This window comes from Somniosus microcephalus, chromosome 14 (genome assembly GCF_052327205.1).
Source record: "Somniosus microcephalus isolate GS21.2 chromosome 14, FLI_Smic_1.0, whole genome shotgun sequence".
NCBI lineage: Eukaryota > Metazoa > Chordata > Chondrichthyes > Squaliformes > Somniosidae > Somniosus > Somniosus microcephalus.
Genome location: NC_141000.1, coordinates 2537576 through 2556503, shown reverse-complemented (window position 1 = coordinate 2556503; position 18928 = coordinate 2537576). Strand labels below are relative to the sequence as shown.

The 18928-nt window shown below is 48.1% G+C and overlaps 1 protein-coding gene across 1 annotated transcript in view; it reads right to left on the bottom strand.

The window, feature by feature from the left end:
- Positions 1-18928, bottom strand: part of cfap44 (cilia and flagella associated protein 44) — a 209912-nt gene that overhangs the window by 66814 nt on the left and 124170 nt on the right. Inside the window, exons 18-21 of the mRNA XM_086006122.1 lie at positions 15835-15890; positions 14615-14777; positions 10213-10343; positions 5797-5987 (exon numbers count right to left, since the gene is read on the bottom strand). Of these exons, the coding sequence (XP_085862248.1) occupies positions 5797-5987; positions 10213-10343; positions 14615-14777; positions 15835-15890 (541 nt within the window). The remainder of the gene's footprint in view (positions 1-5796; positions 5988-10212; positions 10344-14614; positions 14778-15834; positions 15891-18928) is intronic.

Here is an 18928-nt window from a genome sequence, read left to right as displayed (position 1 = left end):
TTATAAGTTACTCCTCAAAATAATAGGGTTCACAGCATTACAGATAGACATTCAAAGATTTATTAAGCTTTATGATAATAACTATTAGTGACAATAATTAAACATACACTTAACAGCAGCACTTGTGGCAAAGCCTTGCGAGTTTACCAGAGAATTTCACAGACGTTAACAGTTTTGAGCTTGAAAGAATTTTCAAGGCTGATCAGGTCTCACCCACTCTTTTATATTCTTTTCTTTCAGTCCTGTTATGTCTCAGCATTACCTCATCCTCCTTTCATAGCCCTTTATCAATAACGTTTTGCAACTCCTTAACTTTGGTATAGTTTAAACTCCGTCAATCAAATCATTAGGCTGAAGACAGTTACAGAAATTCATGAACTATCAAAGGCTTCCCGATAAACTTTTCCATCACCCTAGGCAGTATGGCCTAGAAATTCAGTTGCGTTCGCCAGCCGTTAGCGCCTTAGGAGGAGTAGATCTCGAGCGCTAGGCACTTAGCGGCCGGGCGCAGGACGATCTGCGCCTACGCCCAACTTCAGTAGACATTTAGCGCCGGCGCAAAGTGTTTGCGTGCGCTCAGCTGCGCGCGCAACTTATGACGTCATTTCGTCGTGCAAAGCCCTTTGTGCGCCCCAAACCGGAACTTCAGTCGCGCCCGCCCAATGTGGGTGTGGCGGTGCTAAGAACTGTGAAGTGGAACGCAGCAGAGGCCCTGCGGGCCTCGGGGAGCGCTAATTAAAGGGCACTTACACTGAACTATAAAGGCCAGCCATTTTGCTGCAATGACTTTTCTGCAACGGATTTCTGGACAGAGACCAAGGAAGAGACCTTACTGATTTGGCCCAACATAGGAGAGGTATTTTTGGCTTCTGGCCAGAGCTTGGAAATTTGCCTCATTGTGATTTCATTGTTTGCCAGTATATTATGGGGGCTGCATGGGGTTCCAACCCTCAGTTCCAGCATTATGTGCGAAGGGCTCGCAGACGCTGTGTGAGAGGGGCAGCCATGCCTAGACGCAGAGGGGGCATCAGGCGTCGGCAACGTAGGCCTTACCCACTCAGGGAATACCGCCAGCAGGTGTCCTATCTCACCATGACTGCCGCGCAGTGTGTTAAGAGGCTGCGCTTCAGAAGGGAGGTGGTTGCAGAGATCTGCCAGCTGCTTCACAGAGATCTGCGTCCACAGCTGATGTGCAGGACGTCTCTGTCGGTGGAAGTGAAGGTCACGGTGGCTCTGAACTTTTATGCAAGCGGCTCCTTCCAAGCCGCTGCTGGGGACATAGCTAACATATCCCAGTTCGCCGTGCATCGCTGCATCCGGCAGGTCACCGATGCCCTTTTCACAAGGAGACACCAATTCATCTCCTTCCCCATGACCCTAGAGAGGCAGGAGCAGCGTGCAGTCGGATTTGCGAGGATCGCCGACTTCCCCATGGTGCAGGGCGCCATTGACTGCACGCATGTGGCTTTGCGGGCACCTATCGACAATGCCGAGGATTACCGCAACCGGAAGGGCTACCATTCCCTCAATGTACAGCTGGTGTGTGACCACAGGCAGCGCATCCTAGCTGTCAATGCCCGCTTTCCAGGCAGCAGCCACGATGCATTTATCCTGCGCCAGACTACTGTGGCTGACATGTTCCAGGCACAGCCTCCCCCAAGAGGATGGCTTATCGGGGACAAAGGCTATCCTTTGTGTACATGGCTCATGACCCCGCTCCGCGCGCCCAGGACCCCTGCTGAGGAGGCATACAACGAAAGCCATCAAGCCACAAGGAACATCATAGAGCAAACGATTGGCGTCCTCAAGCAACGGTTCCGCTGCCTGGATCGCTCCGGCGGATCTCTGCAGTATTCGCCGGATAGAGTCTCCCAGTTCGTCGTCGTTTGCTGCATGCTGCACAACCTGGCTATCCGCAGGACTCAGGCACTGCCACCTCACGTTGGACCACCACCTCAGGAGGACGAGCAGGAGGACCATGAGGAGGAGGAGGAGGAGGAGGAGTACCAGCCCAGGAGGGAGCCACAAGGTCCAAGGGCCGTCCGTCGGCGGCTTATTGAACGACACTTCTAGGCCCCCTGTCAGGGAATGGCTTGTGGCAATGAAGGCACATGAATGCAGCCGCTCCGCAAGCCCTCAGCCGGTTAACGCAACAACCACTTGAAACATCACACATGGACAAGCTGAATAAAGAAAAAGCTTTATTGAACAAACTCAGGGCCCTTCCCACATGAAACCCAAAAACAGACAACACCCCCAAAAAACAGTCAAAAACATATCTCACTCCCACAACCTGGGGAGGAATAACAAAACTTGTCCATCCAAATGGCCTTCATCCTCGGCCTTACCAAAAGAACCCCCCCCCATAGACAACACAACCACCCCCATATAAAAAAACATTTGCCAACACACTCTACTTTGTGTGCCGAGAGGGCGAGTCCTTGTCCAGCCTTTTCCGGCCCCTGGCCGACCTGCTGCTCCGCCTCAACCTGGGCCCTGTGGGTGCTGCAAGGCTGGGGGAAGGCTCCTGAGGGGCACATTGCGTGACGGCAGATGCCCTTGGGGGTCGGCCTAGACGAGCTCTGGCCCTCGAGGGGCCGGCTGCTGACTGCTGCAGCTGTGGCTGGGCAGCATCAGTCTCTCCAGCAGCTCGTGGCAGCTTCGCTGGGGGAGTGGCAGTGGCGGTTGCAGCAATGGGGGCAAGCTGGCTGATGCCAGGCGCTCGCTGCTCGCCTGAGACACTGGCACTCGGCCGGGCTGGCACTGCAGCAAGCGCAGCAATCTGGTGAAGGCCAGACCGCTGTGCTGCTGCAGCGCGGCGGGTGCCCTGGCGATGCCTGCCTGACACAGCGAGTGTGGCAGCAGTGAGTGCCCGTACTGCCCTGGTCTGTGCCCTGAAGTCGTCCCGACTCGCGTCCTGTGCTGCCCTGAATTCGGCCCGACTCGCGTCCTGTGCTGCCCTCAATTCGGCCCGACTTGCGTCCTGTGCTGCCCCGAATTGTTCGAGACCCCTGGCCTGTGCTGCCGCGAGTTGTTCGAAACCCCTGGCCTGTGAGGCCCCGAAATCGAACACACTATGAGCCAGGGACTCGATGGCCTCAGGCAACCGTGCCACAACCCCCATGAATTCGGTGTGCCGACGATCCGCGTCCGCGGACATTTGATCAAGGAGGCGCACCTCCTGGGCGAGGACCGACTCCGGACTGGAGGCCGGACTCTCCCTCTGGGGAGAAGGCCGCCGAGCTGGCCGACCCTTCCCGCGTGGCTGGACGCCACTGGGCCCAGCAACTACACTCCCCTGCAACACTTCCCCCCTCTGGGGAGAAGGCAGCCGAGCTGCCCGACCCTTCCCGCGTGGCTGGACGCCACTGGGCACAGGAGCTACACTCCCCTGCAACACTTGCCCCCTCTGGGGAGAAGGCAGCCGAGCTGCCTGACCCTTCCCGCGTGGCTGGATGCCACTGGGCACAGGAGCTACACCCCCCTGCAACACTTCCCCCTGGCTCTCCTCCAGGGAAGACGTGTCCCCTCCATTGCCATCCCCTGGCGCGGATGAGGGTTCCCCCGATGGGCCGCCTTCCTCTTGCTCCTCCTCGTCCTCCTCTTCCGAGGGGCTGACACTCGCAGCTTCAGGGACCTCCTCCTCACCAGCTGAAAGCAGGAAGGCACAAGAGTAGCTTTAGAGTGAGGACAGGGCGTCAGCGAGGGAGGCATGAGTGGTGGCATTCTGCGCATTGGTCGGACAGTGGCAAAGGATGTAGATCTGAAGTGCAAGGGGAACGAGAGAGGTCCAAAAGGTCATGTCCTTACCATTGGGGCCCAGCACAGGGTCGGCATCTCCACATGCAACGGGGCCAATCAGCCGGCCACCCATGAGTCGACCCACGCGCTCCTCCAGGTCACTGAGCTGCTGGAACTGGGGACGGCCTCCCCCGGTGACAGTCCGGCTCTTCAGATTCTGGGCCAGCTTGGCCTGCAAGAGAAAGGACGGCCTCTAAGTACAGTGTGGTGCCCTGTTGTTGTGTGCACTGCCTCCCATGGTCGAATAGCTTGGCCGGTGTGGTGCCCTGTTGTTGTGTGCACTGCCTCCCATGGTCGAATAGCTTGGCCAGTGTGGTGCCCTGTTGTTGTGTGCACTGCCTCCCATGGTCAAATAGCTTGGCCAGTGTGTAAAGTGCAGAAAGTGCAATTGATGTTCATGCCAGTGCCATAGCTGCTGGATGAGGGCTGGCCATTAGGCCTTTGAGGTCCCTTTGCCCATAATGTGAGGTGCACATGCAAGGATGAGGAGGACACTGGAAAGGGTACTCACCCTGACAATCCGAGTGAGGTCGTTAAACTTTTTCCGGCATTGGACACCAGTCCTGGGGACATCGCAGGTGGCTGTGACCCTCTGGGCGATATCCCTCCAGGCTCTCCTGTACACCCTGGTGGGAGGCTTCTTGCCACTGTCCAGGAACAAGATATGGCTTCTCCTCTCCAAAGCCCTAACCAGCACCTTTAAATCATGGGCAGAGAAGCGCTGCGCTCGCTCACGGGCCCTCTGCATCCTTCCTGGCGCTATTTCTCTCCAGCAGCAGTGTTTAGGCCTAGCTGGAGGGCTGCAGTATCCAGGGCGTGGCAGCAGACCAAGTCGACCCTTCCCCCTTTAAGAGCTGGCCGGCGCCAGGGTGTCTGCTGTCAATCAAAACATGACCGCACCTGCGCTGCGCCCGGCCTCGGCGGTATCAGTCTGCACCGCCGGCTTAGCGCCTAAAGATAGCCGTGCATCGCCAGTTTTAGTGCTCGAGCAAACTCCTTGGCCAAAGCTACTGAATATCGGCGAAGTGGCCTCCACTTTCCGGCGGACGCAAACTTTAGCGGCCGCCCGACTTTACCGCCCCAAAAGTGGCTATACTGAATTTCTAGGCCTATATGTCTAATTAATACAACCCTTTCCTGCCACCTTCAACTTTACAGACACCTAACCATCATAAAAATATAACACCTCTCCTGCATCTCTATGAAGTTGAAAGACGAATAGCCTACAAGATGCCATGTTGTCTACACACCCACTTGCACCTACAAACTCCCTTGGTTATGTTACAGAATCTATCCATGTTAGAGGGATAATCAAGCTGCTAGCGAGACCAGCTACAATTGAAAAGTTAAAGGGCACAGTTAACATAAAGAAATTAATATAAAGAGAAATCAATAGCAGTCTCATCTGATTAACCCTTTGCTAGCAAAGCAGAGGTGGTTTCTACAATGTGTCCATGATGCTTATCTAGATCAGCCTGTTCTTGGTCCAGCAAGAACGGAGACAGTGCTGAACCTAGTGCCAGGAAATCAAGTGAGGCAAGGAGGCAATGCAAGGACAGGGGAACATTTAGGAAACAGCGACCATAACAATCAGTTGTGATATAAAAATTGAAAAGGAGAGGTGCTGTAAAATTCCGATTCAAATTGCTAACTATAGGATGTGCGCGGTGCAATAAACTACTTTTGCTTTGTAAATTGGTTACAGTGAGTTTTTGATGTTTTTTTCTTTTCTTTGTAACAACTTCTATCACAGGACACTGCGAAATAAGTCAAGCTCAACTTTAAACCAGAGTCTGGAGATAAGCACCGATTGTTTGTGACCAATAGTTACATTTCTGAGCCGATTCAAAGAATTCTATCCAAAAGGGTGTAGCAGACTGAGTGCCGCAGCAGGGCAGATGGACCATCATTTCATTTCCCCAGGCAGTTGAGAAAAAAGACAAGATAAGTAGCTGACAAATGTACAGGTGTCTCTGGCCCTGGGAAGGACTCTACCTGATCCTTTGCTTTCCTTATAAAGGTCATCTATGCTTCTCTGGCCAGACTGCAGCAGGCTCCTCCTCAGCATGTCAGTCTTCAACTGGTAATACTTCTCAGACAAAGATGTTACCCGGTATGTTGACACCTTGTGATCACTTTCGAAACAATGCACAACGACCGTGTCAAACTCTACGGCGTTTCGAAACCTGTGGACACATCAACAGCTAACTTGGCAATTATTTTTTATTGATGTATCTATCTGTGTCTTATTAAGAATCTAACTTCTACGTGCACAACTTGACTTCCTGTCGTCATGTTTTTGTTACACATTTTTGGTCTGGATTTTCCTTAAGCACGCTGCCTATTTTTGGGCTGTGTAGAGGCGGTCTGATAAGCAAAACAAGCGGGGTGGGGGTGGCTGCAGCAGTTTCCCTCCCGTGACCCTTACTGTGATCTTGTTCAGTCTGCTGGCGAGGGGGAGCCACAGCCAAACGTGCTCCAAGATTTCCCTGGAGTTCCATCCACTTACCGTGTACAGGTGGTGAAGCGGAGGTTGCATTTTGCCACACAGGTAGGAGGAGATTGGGAAGGTGAAAGATCATACAGGAGTGATACTGCAACACTGTTTTAGCTGGGAGCCACTTTCACTTCTTTGAAGTGGCTGCATCCGAGGTTTTTCTGTAAAACTTGCTGAGAATTTAAAGGGACCTTTGCATAGTGAAATACTGGACTTCCCTCTGGGGATTGCATTGTTTCTGTGCTTTGAGGCGTCACGCATGCAGGTAACTCCCGACACAGGTGTCTGCGTCATAGGGTTCAGGTCACAGAGCTCCGACCTGGATTTTTCCATTGGCAGTGTCTGAGAAGGCTGCGTTTTCCCTCTGACACCATGACGGATATATGCCAGCTGTTGGAACCTAACTCACAACCTCTTTCCATCCAGGGTACTGCCTTGTCTGTGGCTATGAAGGTGACAAAAGCACCTTTATCAACTGAGTGCTTCTGGGCAGAAGGACGGAGGGGATGGTGCCCATCAACCAGCATCCACCAAAACAAATGATCTCATTGCTGTTTGTGGGACCTTTGCTGTGTAAATTAGCTGCTGCATTTGCCAATATTACAACAGGAGCTATACTTCAAATGGAATACACTGGCTGCGAAGTACTCTGGGAGTGGAAAGCAGTATATAAATGCAAGTCCTTTCTTTTTCTTACTCTAATACTGTTACTATAATGTTACTGAATTCTGTTGTTATAATACTGCTACTTTATACTGTTATTGCAACAAATAGGAACAGGATTTAGCTCCTTGAGCCTGTTCCGCCATTCAATGAGATCATGGCGGCCCAAGACCTAACTCCATATACCCGCCTTTGCCCCATATCCCTTAATACCTCTGGTTAATAGAAATCTATCAATCTCCGATTTAAAATTAACAACTGATCTAGCATCAACTGTCACTTGCAGAAGAGAGTTCCAAACTTCTCCCACCCTTTGTGTGTAGAAGTGTTTCCTAACTTCACTCCTGAAAGGTCTGGCTCTAATTTTTAGACTCTGCCCCCAGTCCTAGACTCCCCATCCAGCAGAAATAGTTTCTCTCTATCTACCCTATCCGTTCCACTTACTATCTTGAAAACTTCAATCAAATCACCCCTTCACCTTCTAAATTCTAGGGAATACAACCCTAGTTTGTGTAATCTCTCCTCGTAATTTAACCCTTGGAGTCCGGGTACCATTCCGGTAAATCTGCACTGCACTCCCTCCAAGGCCAATATATCCTTCCTAAGGTGTGGTTCCCAGAACTGAACATAGTACTTTAGGTGTGGTATAACCAGGGCTTTGTAAAGCTGTAGCATGACTTCTACCCTTGTAGTCTAGTCCTTTAGATATAAAGCCCAGCATTTCATTAGCCTTTTTGATTATTTTTTGTCCATGACATTGTAATGATCTATGTACATGGATCAGCCATGATCTTATTGAATGGCGGAGCAGGCTCGAGGGGCCGTGTGGCGGAGCGGGCTCGAGGGGCCGTGTGGCGGAGCAGGCTCGAGGGGCCGTATGGCGGAACAGGCTCGAGGGGCCTTGTGGCGGAGCAGGCTCGAGGGGCCGTGTGGTGGAGCAGGCTCGAGGGGCCGTGTGGCGGAGCGGGCTCGAGGGGCCGTGTGGTGGAGCAGGCTCGAGTGGCCGTGTGGCGGAGCGGGCTCGAGGGGCCGTGTGGCGGAGCGGGCTCGAGGGGCCGTATTGCCGACTCCTGCTCCTATTTCTTATGTTCTTATGGACCCCTAAGTCTCTGGATCTCCAATGTTTCTATCTTTTCACCATTTAGAAAGTACTCTGACCTATCCTTTTTTGTTCCAAAGTGGATGACCTCACAGTTGCCTACATTGAAATCCATTTGTCACAGTTTTGTCCATTCACTTAATCTATTAACATCTCTTTGTAATTTTATGCTTCCATCTACACTGCTTACAATGCCGCCTATCTTTGTGTCATCGGCAAACTTTGATGTGTGGATTTCTATCCTGTCATCTAAGTCATTAATAAATACTGTGAATAGTTGAGGCCCCAACACAGCGGGTCACCACTAGTCACCTCCTGCCAATTTGAATAGCTGCCCATTATCCTTACACTCTGTCTCCTGCCACTCAGCCAATCTCCTAACCAAGTCAGTAATTTGCCCTCAATTCCATGAGCTTCAACTTTAGCTAACAATCCCTTATGAGGGACTTTATCGAATGCCTTCTGGAAGTCCATATAAATAACACCCATTGACCAGATGGTTTCCATCCCAGGGTTTTAAAGGAAGTAGGTGAGAACATTGCAGATGCCCCAACTATAATCTTCCAAAGTTCTCTCAATAACACTCCTGTCCACGACTTTAGTCACCTCTCCAAAAAATTCAATCAGGTTTGTCAGGCATGACCTACCTTTCACAAATCCATGCTGGCTCTCTCTGATCACCTGAAAATGTTAAAGGTGTTCAGTCACCCTATTCTTAATTATAGACTCTGGTACATTCCCAACAACAGAATTTAGGCTAACTGGTCTATAATTAGCTGGTTTCCCTCTCTCACCTTTATTATTTAGTGGAGTGACGTGCAATTTTCCAATCTAAAGGAACAGTTCCTGAATTGAGAGAACTTTGGAAGATTCTACAGGTTGGACCCCGGTAATCCGGCACCCTCGGGACCAGGCCGGTGCCGGACCATTGAAAATTCCGAACCACTGAAGGTGTCGAAAGTCACCACAAACACCGCCACCACCTGCTCCCCCTCTTCCTGCTGCTGCCCTCCCTGTGCCGCCGCTGACCCCGCCGCCCACGGGCTGCTCGGGCTTGGGCTCCATCGCTCCGCCGAGCTGTCGGTGATGCTGCGCGGTCCAGGCGCTGATCCTGACCCGGCGGCGGTCCCGGGACCCGAGCCGGACCCATCCCAGGGAGGGAATGTGACAGCAGGACCTTCCTCGTGCCGGACCACTGAAGGTGCCGGACCGTCGGGTGCCGGATTACCGGGTTCAACCTGTAGTTGGGGCATCGGCAATGTTCTCACCTACTTCCTTTAAAGCCCTGGGATGGAAACCATCTGGTCCTGGGGATTTATCACTTTTTAGTGCCATTATTTTCTTCATTACTGTTAATTTGATTATGTTAATTATGGTGAGTTCCAATCCCCGATTCAAAATTAGTTTCCTTGGGATGTCTGGCATACTATCCTCTTCCTCTAATGTAAATACTGATGCAAAGTAATTATTTAACATGTCCGCCATTTCCTTATTTTCATTTACAATATCACCGTTTATCAATTTTCAAGGAGCCCACGTTGCTCTTAACCACCCCCTTTTTCTAATATAATTGTAAAAAAAAGTGTTGATTTTGATTTTGCATTACTCTGATTGTTACACTGTTTTTTGGTAATATGGATATTGTAATATGGGTCCTCTAATAGTTATACAGTTACTCTTATACAAATACTGTAGTTATTGTAATACTATTACTGTGCAATCTCACTAATACTGTTACTGTAATGCTGTTATACTGTTCATATAATACTGCTACTATAATACTGTTTCTCTTATACTGTCACTAATATTGTTTGTTATACTGTATGCTGTTACACTATTGTACTGTTTGTTATACAGTTACTGTTTGCAGTTACGCTGTTACACTGTTATTATACGGTTTGTTACACTGTAATACAGGGCGGGGCTTAACAAGGCCAATCAGGGGAAAATAGCGTCTGTGTGTCGGACGTCGCTGGGGGCGGGACTAGAACCCGGAAGGCAGCAGTCCTGCCCCCAACTCATCTCGGTAAGTAAAATCCAGCCCTAAATCTCTCTCATGATCCCACTTATAATGCGAGCATGTTGACATATTGACTGATAAATTATAGCGTTGTGAAAATTTGGAAACTGATGCTCACATTCAACACTTTACCTGACTTGGAGCTTTTGGAGGCCAATTCGATACTTTTCCTGCTCCCATGCCATTTCTTTATGAACTAACTCAATCCGATCACATATTTGTCTCTCAATCCGTTCTCGAATCTTGGGATCCAGCTCAAAATCCTAAGAAAAGCAAGCATGGAAAATGACAAAAATCAAATAGCTGGGATAAATTGGGAAGATGAGCTGATGACTGGCAAATGGCACTTTATGTGGACAAATGTAAGGTAATGAGACTGAGGAAGGGAAATAAAAATGGGGATATAAATTAAATGGCTCTGGGCTACAGGGCACAACAGAGGAGCGGTATCAGCAGGTATGGAGTGCAAGCCTTGGTTCAGTGTTAATACTTGTGTCTCGGAGTCCAAAGGCTGTGGGTTCAAGCCCCACTCCAGCACCCGAGTTCATAGTCAAGGCTGATGCTTCAGTGCATTACTGAGGGAGTGCTGTGTTTGCAATGAGATGTCTGTCTGTTCCGGTGGGTGTGAAAGATCCCACGGCATTATTGGGGGAAGAGCAGGAAGTTCTACTGGTGTCCCATCCCAACAACCATCCCTCAGTAAATAACTGATTAACTGGTCAAGTGTTTCATTTTATTATTTGTACTTGGGGTGTGGGTAATGCTAGTGAGGCTGCATTTACTTCAAACTCTTGTTGCCCTGAATAAGTGCTAGTAGACCACCTGTGCTGCCTTCCTTTAGGAATTTATGTTAGTTTTCCAGTTAATTCAGGGGTTTGAGTAATTTGGGTCGATTTCCATTGTGTGCCGCCACCTAGTGGATATTTGGTACCTAGCAAGTGCGGTAAAGCACAGTAGAGTGCAGTAAAGCGCAGTAAAGTAAACTACTGTATATCACAGACCTGCAGCTCGACACATGGTCTGGGAAGTTATTTTCTTGTTACGCTCTGGCCTTGGACACTATTTGTCTGTAAGTACTTGAGAATGTTATAGATGATTAGTGTACACTATATTTTGCAGAAAATGTTTAGTTTGTAACCTTTCTCTGTAAGCAAACTTACACAACTAGCCGTGAAGTGCTCGCTCTCTGTCTAGCTGGTTAACTTGTAGCTGTATTTGATGCACTATGTACAGGGCTAATTTAAAGTGAATGTAAGAGAATGCCTTTCAGTTTGCTAAATGTATATTCACAGTAAGCTGTGTTTCCACGTGTTTTGGTAAGTTATGTGCCAAATGTACTGTGTTGCTCAGGCTTACCTAAATTTGTGTATGCATATCAGTTATGTGCTTGTGTACTAATGTGTGCTTCCATTTCTGTATTGTATTTCAGTTTCACAATAAGAATCTTTCAGTAAAGTTTACAAGAAAAGTCAAGCCTTGTGATTTTTATGGGAAGATATCAAGTTGTTAGCTACCTGTCTAGCTCTGCATAGGAACGCGCTGCAAGGGCAGAAAACCACCTCCTTGAATTGCAGCAATCCTTAATGCAGTCCACCTTAGTTAACAGCCTAACTGTGCGTGAACATTTATCCAATAGCGATCATAACATGATCGAGTTCAATGTAGCGTTTGAAAGGGAGAAACACGAAACAGCTATTAAGATTCTAGATTTAGGTAAGGCCGACTTCAACGGGATGAGACAGAGACTGTCCACAGTAAACTGGGCAAATCTGTTAATGAGTAAAACAACAAGATCAGTGGGAGGTGTTCAAAAAAGAACTGAATGTGATACAGAACCAGTTTATACCCCTGAGGGGCAAGAGCTCCACTTGGCAAAGAAAACAGGCATGGATGACAAAAGAGGTAAGGGACAACATAAAACTAAAAGAAAAAGCTTACAAAAATGCAAAAAATAGCACAGATCCTGGCGAATGGGAAAGATACAAAGAACAGCAATGGGTCACAAAACAGATAGTAAGAGTTACAAAAAGGGAGTATGAAAAGAAACTTGCAAGTGGTATCAAAATCAACACAAAGAATGTTTACAATTATATTAGGAAAAGAAGGTAGTCAGGAGCAATGTGGGCTCCTTAAAAACTGAAAGTGGTGATATTGTCAATGATAATAAGGAAATGGCAGACATGTTGAATAATTACTTTGCGTCAGTATTTACGGTAGAGGAAGATCCGGAAATCCCAAGGAAACTAATATTGAATCAGGGACAGGGACTCAATAAAATTAACATAAGTAAAATAACAGTAATGAAGAAAATAATGGTACTGAAGAGTGACAAATCCCCAGGACCAGATGGTTTCCATCCCAAGGTTTTAAATAAGTAGGTGAGCACATTGCAGATGCCCTAACTATAATCTTCCAAAGTTTTCTCGATTCAGGAACCGTTCCTTTAGATTGGAAAATTGTGCATGTCACGCCACTATTTAAGAATGGCAAGAGAGGGAAACCAGGGAATTATAGCCCAGTTAACCTAACATCTGTTGTGGGGAAATTGCTAGATTCTATAATTAAGGATAGGGTGACTGAACACCTCGCAAATTTTCAGTTGATCAGAGAGAGCCAGCATGGATTTGTGAAAGGTAGGCCATGCCTGACAAACCTGATTGCATTTTTTGAGGAGGTAACTAAAGTAGCGGACAGGGGAATGTCTATGGATGTTATTTATCTGGACTTCCAGCAGGCATTTGATAAAGTCCCACATAAGCGACTGTTAACTAAGGTAGAAGCCCGTGGAATTGAGGGCAAATTATTGACCTGGTTTGGAAATTGGCTGAGCGGCAGGAGACAGGTAGTAGGGATAATGGGCAGGTGCTCTAATTGGCAGGATGTGACTAGTGGTGACCCACAGGGATCTGTGTTGGGGCCTCAACTATTCACAGTATTTATTAATGACTTAGACGATGGCATAGAAAGTCATATATCCAAATTTGCCGATGACACAAAGATAGGCGGCATTGTAGGCAGTGTAGATGAAAGCATAAAATTACAGAGGGATATCGACAGATTAAGTGAATGGGCAAAACTGTGGCAAATGGATTTCAATGTAGGCAAATGTGAGGTCATCCACTTTGGACCTAAAAAGGATCGAACAGGGAACTTTCTAAATGGTGAAAAGCTAAAAACAGTGGAGGTCCAAAGAGACTCGGGGGGTCCAGGTACATCGATCATTAAAATGTCATGAACAGGTACAGAAAATAATCAAAAAGGCTAATGGAATGCTGGCCTTTATATCGAGAGGACTAGAATACAAGGGGGTAGAAGTTATGCTGCAGCTGTACAAAACCCTGGTTAGACCACACCTGGAGCACTGGGAGCAGTTCTGGGCACCACACCTTAGGAAGGATATATTGGCCTTGGAGGGAGTGCAGCGCAGGTTTACCAGAATGATACCTGGGCTTCAAGGGTTAAGTTACGAGGAGAGATTACACAAATTAGGGTTGTATACCCTAGAATTTTGAAGGTTAAGGGGTGATCTGATCGAAGTTTTCAAGATATTAAGGGGAACAGATAGGGTAGATAGAGAGAAACTATTTCCGCTGGTGCGGGATTCTAGGACTAGGGGGCAGAGTCTAAAAATTAGAGCCAGACCTTTCAGGAGTGAAATTAGGAAACTCTTCTACACACAAAGGGTGGAAGAAGTTTGGAACTCTCTTCCGCAAATGGCAATTGATGCTAGATCAATTATTAATTTTAAATCTGAGATTGATAGATTTTGTTAACCAAAGGTATTAAGGGATATGGGCCAAAGGCGGGTATATAGAGTTAGGTCGCAGATCAGCCATGATCTCATTAAATGGCGGATCAGGGGCTCAATGGCCTACTCCTGTTCCTAGAACGTACTTATGTACTAATACTGTCACCAACTGCCATTATTCCTTCCGAACCCTCCTGAAAATGCTATAACTAGGAATATTATCTTCCCAGCCCTGTCCAATTCTAGTCTCAATATCATGCCGTCTCCTGTGATCTAATTCCTGCAGCAATATTGCAGTATTTCCATCCTGAAAGGTGGGGGGTCCTACTTATTCTTTCTGGTTTCAGATATTGGGGAACTAGGCACAAGACTGCCACAGCGACAATGACTGTAAATGAAGCTCGATCTGAACAATTTCAGAGCAAGGGAGGCAGCTCTCGAGTCTCTAATCAGCAGATAAATGATTGCACAGGCAATGAATGAACAGAAGTACGCAGCGAGGCCAAAACTGGATCTGCTGCTTCCTGGGTGTGCCCCAATGGGTGTGAATGCCATGTGCCTATTGGCCATGCCCTGTTCCTGCTAATTCCCATCATGGGGCCCAGTAAATTGGTGCTGTCTTCCAGACTGACCCGATGAGCACACTTCCAACACGTAGCACTAGATTTACACTCAGGTATGTCCCCACTTTGCCCCCACCATGCCCAGCAGTAAAGTCAGCCCTATTATATACAGTGCAATTAGTACAATAATGTTATGGTTAAATAATAAACTATTAAAAGCTACCTCTTTCTTGAGCTGGACGTGCTCAGGAAGCTTTGCGTTTTTTGTTTGAAGTTCCCTAAACTCGTCTCGCAGATCATCTAGTTCCCTTCTTTTCTTGGCCTTCTTTTCCTCTGCCAGCTTCATTATTAGGTCCATCTCTGCCTTCTGTTTAGCATTTTCAAGGCTAAATATGATGCAGGATTAAAAAGATAAGTGATAAAATGCAGTAGCTATTCACTTCAAAACATATACAAAAAACAGATGAAGATAAATGATGACTGGTGAAAATCTGCTAGGTGCTGATTGGGCAGTGTTGTGCCAGTGAGTGTTGGCTCGATCACTAATCCCGCCAAGCTCACACATTCAGCCACAGTGCTCTGACGTATCAGCAAGCAGAGGCCAGGCTCCTGCCAGTCTGCAGGGAGACCAACAAAATTCAAAGAAAAAGCATTCCCACAGTGCGACTCACTTCATCCATTGCAAGATTATTTGTGATATAGTTCTACATCTTTCTTGCACATATAGTTGAGATAGGGAATGCAGCAGAACCACAGTACTCTAAAAGTATTGGAGGATTTAAGGAAGAAAGAAAGAGCTTGCATTTCTATAGCTCCTTTCACACAATCTCAGGACGTCCCAAAATGCTTTCCTGCCACTGACGTATTTTTGAAGTGTAGTCACTGATGTAATGTAGGGAAGCGTGGCAGCCAAATTGCACACAGCAAGCTCCCACAAACAGCAATGTGATAATATCTGTTTTAGTAATGTTGGTGGAGGGATAAATATTGGCCAGGACACCGAGGCGAACTTCCTTGCTCTTCTTCGAACATGGCCATGGGATCTTTTACGTCCGCCCATGTCTCATCTGAAAGATGATTTCGATCAATTATTGCAATTGGACAGACACACGGTGAATGGAATTTAACCCGAATACTTCTAACATTTTACACCCGATTTGAATAAATGTGGGCGTTAAGTAATGCTCGCAGAAATGGAAATAAGGGAGGTCAGGCAGCATCTTTGATTGGGTCGCACAGCCCGTTAACGGGGCCGTGCATCCCCCAAAAAATTACAGGGAACATTGGTTGCCACTAAATTGCTGGGGCCCACATGGAGAGGTTGAGTATTTTGCATCAACAAGTTCAGGTTTAAGTAGGTCTCTTTATTCACCTCTATACATCTTCACATCTATATCAGCAAGGTTCTGGTTTTATCTTTATATTTTCTAAATATGAACATACCTGTAGGCATGTGGGTCATCAATATCATCTGCTATTTTATCTTGTGCAAGACCGCTCTGTTGGAAAAAATGAACACATCAGAGCATTTGCCTGACTGCTGGATAGTGTGCAGTTTAACAAGTTGCAACAAATGATGTTGGTGTGTTTGTGTGTGTGAATGTCTGTGAGTGTGCTTGGACTGTGTGCACAGATGAGTATCAAATGTGTGTGCACATGTGTGATAGATGTAAGAGTGTGCTGTGTGTGTGCACAGTGTATAAGTGGAGCGGGGGGATGGGGGCGGGGGAGGGAGTGATCGGGGGCCAGAGGAGCGGGGGAGGGAGTGATCGGGGGCCAGAGGAGCGGGGGAGGGAGTGATCGGGGGCCAGAGGAGCGGGGGAGGGAGTGATCGGGGGCCAGAGGAGCGGGGGAGGGAGTGATCGGGGGCCAGAGGAGCGGGGGAGGGAGTGATCGAGGGCCAGAGGAGCGGGGGAGGGAGTGATTGGGGGCCAGAGGAGCGGGGGGGGGGGGGGGGAGGGACTGATCGGGATCCAGTGGAGCGGGGCGGGGGGGGGGGCCGGAGTGGCTGATCAGAGGGCCGGGGGGCAGGGGCCGTCGGGACCGATCGGTTAAATTTAAAATGCAGGTTAAATCTGAGGAATGCCAGCCTCATTATAATATTTAAATGGGAAACCCGCCTCCTGGGAGTGGGTTGGCTGCCCTCCCCCCCCCCCGCCCCCCCCCCTTCCTGCCTCAGTTAAAACCGAAGGTGAGCAGATTGGGGTCGGGATTCAGACTTTTATCATTTTAACTTCCCACCCGACCTCAATCCACCCATCTTTTTGGGTTAAAATTCCCCCCAGTGAGTGGGCAAAACTGTGTCAGATAAAGTTCAATGTGGGGAAGTGTGAGCTCATCCACTTTGGATGCAAGAAAGATAAATTGGAAATATTTCTTAATGGCCAGAGACTAGGAACTGGAGGAGCGAAGGACTTTGGGAGTCCACGTACACAAATCACTATTAGCTAGTGCAGATATAAAAAGTGCTCAAAAAGGCTAACGGAATGTTGGCCTTTATCCCGAGGAGGTGTCAGCCTAGATTATGGGCTTAAATCTCAGACAACACTGCGCCCAAGAGTCGACAGTGCTGCCAACTGAGGCTCTGTTGAGAAGACGGAGCGCTGGGACGACCTGATAGAAAGGCATTGATGTGCTGGGCCCAATGGTCTACCCCTTGTGATCGGGAATACGTCCTATCACTGAATGTTAAATGTCAGGAGTTTTAGCAGTTTCAGCAACAACAACTTGCATATATATAGCGCCTTTAACGTGGTAAGGTGCTTCACAGGAGCGTTAACGTAGTACAGCTACAACACCGGCATCTAACCGACAAAGTGGAAAATGTCCCAGAGTCATATCTAGCACAAAGGAAGATGGTTGTGATGGTTGGAGGCCAATCATCTCAGCCCCAGGACATCGCTGCAGGAGTTCCTCAGGGCAGTGTCCGAGGCCCAACCATCTTCAGCTGCTTCATCAATGTCCATCATAAGGTCAGAAGTGGGGATGTTCACTGATAACTGCACAGTGTTCAGTTCCAGTCACAACTCCGCAGATAATGAAGCAGTCCATGCCTGCATGCAGCAAGACCTGGACAACATTCAGGCTTGGGCTGATAAGTGGCAAGTAACATTCACGCCACACAAGTGCCAGGCAATGACTATTGCCAACAAGAGAAAGTCTAACCACTGCCCCTTGATATTCAATCGCACTGAATCTCCCACCATCAACATCCTGGGGGGGTCACCATTGACCAGAAACTTAACTGAACCATCCACATAAATACTGTGGCTACAAAAGCATGTCAGAGGCTGGGTATTCTGTGGCGAGTGACTCACCTCCTGACTCCCCAAAGCCTTTCCACCATCTACAAGGCACAAGTAAGGAGTGTGATGGAATACTCCAACAACACTCAAGAAGTTACACACCATCCAAGACAAAGCAGCCCATTTGATTGGCACCCTATCCACCACCTTAAACATTCACTCCCTCCACCACTGGAGCACAGTGGCTGCAGTGTGTACCATCTACAAGATGCACTGCAGTAATTTGCCAAGGCTTCTTTGACAGCACCTCCCAAACCCATGTCCTCTCCCACCTAGAAGGACAAGGGCAGCAGACGCATGGGAACACCACCACCTGCAAGTTCCCCTTCAAGTCACACACCATCCTGACTTGAAAACATATCGCCATTCCTTTATCGTAGCTGGGTCAAAATCCTCAAACTCCCTACCGAACAGCACTGTGGGAGTAGCTTCACCACACGGACTGCAGCGGTTCAAGAAGGCAGCTCACCACCACCTTCTCAAGGACAATTTGCAGAACATATTCCGCAGTTTCCTGAGATGCAGTCCCTTGTTACATCCCAGATCTATTTCCTGATCTGCTATTGTCCTGATCACGTATATCCTCTTTCCTTGCTCCCCTACTAATTTTTTCCATACATCCAAATTGAACTGATCATCCACTTATTGGTTTAATTATCTAAAAGAGGCCGAAGGGTAAATGTTACATTCATGATGTAGCCAGAGTAATAGGGGAACCCTGAACTAAGGCCATGCACCAGGATCAGGTTTGGAATGACTGGACTGCGCTGCTAATACTGCAGGCTCTCGTTGCCAGTCATGGAGCCCGGGGACCAGGAGGTGCAGTGCCAACTCTTGGCAGAGCATGTTGAAGGTAGTGTGCAGCTAGGGAGACTTGTTTGTCAATTGTTTAATTGTTTTTAAATGGTGAGAAACTTTCAAATGTTGGTGTTGAGAGAGATTTGGGTGTCCTCGTGCAAGAAACACAGAAAGCTAGCATGCATGTACAGCAAGCAATAAGGAAGGCAAATGGCATGTTGGCCTTTATTGCAAGGGGGTTAGAGTATAAGAGTAAGGAAGTCTTGCTGCAATTGTACAGGGCCTTGGTGAGACCACACCTGGAGTACTGTGCACAGTTCTGGTCTCCTTATCTAAGGAAGGATATACTTGCCTTGGAGGCAGTGCAACGAAGGTTCACTAGATTGATTCCTGGGATGAGAGGGCTGTCCTATGAGGAGAGATTGTGTAGAATG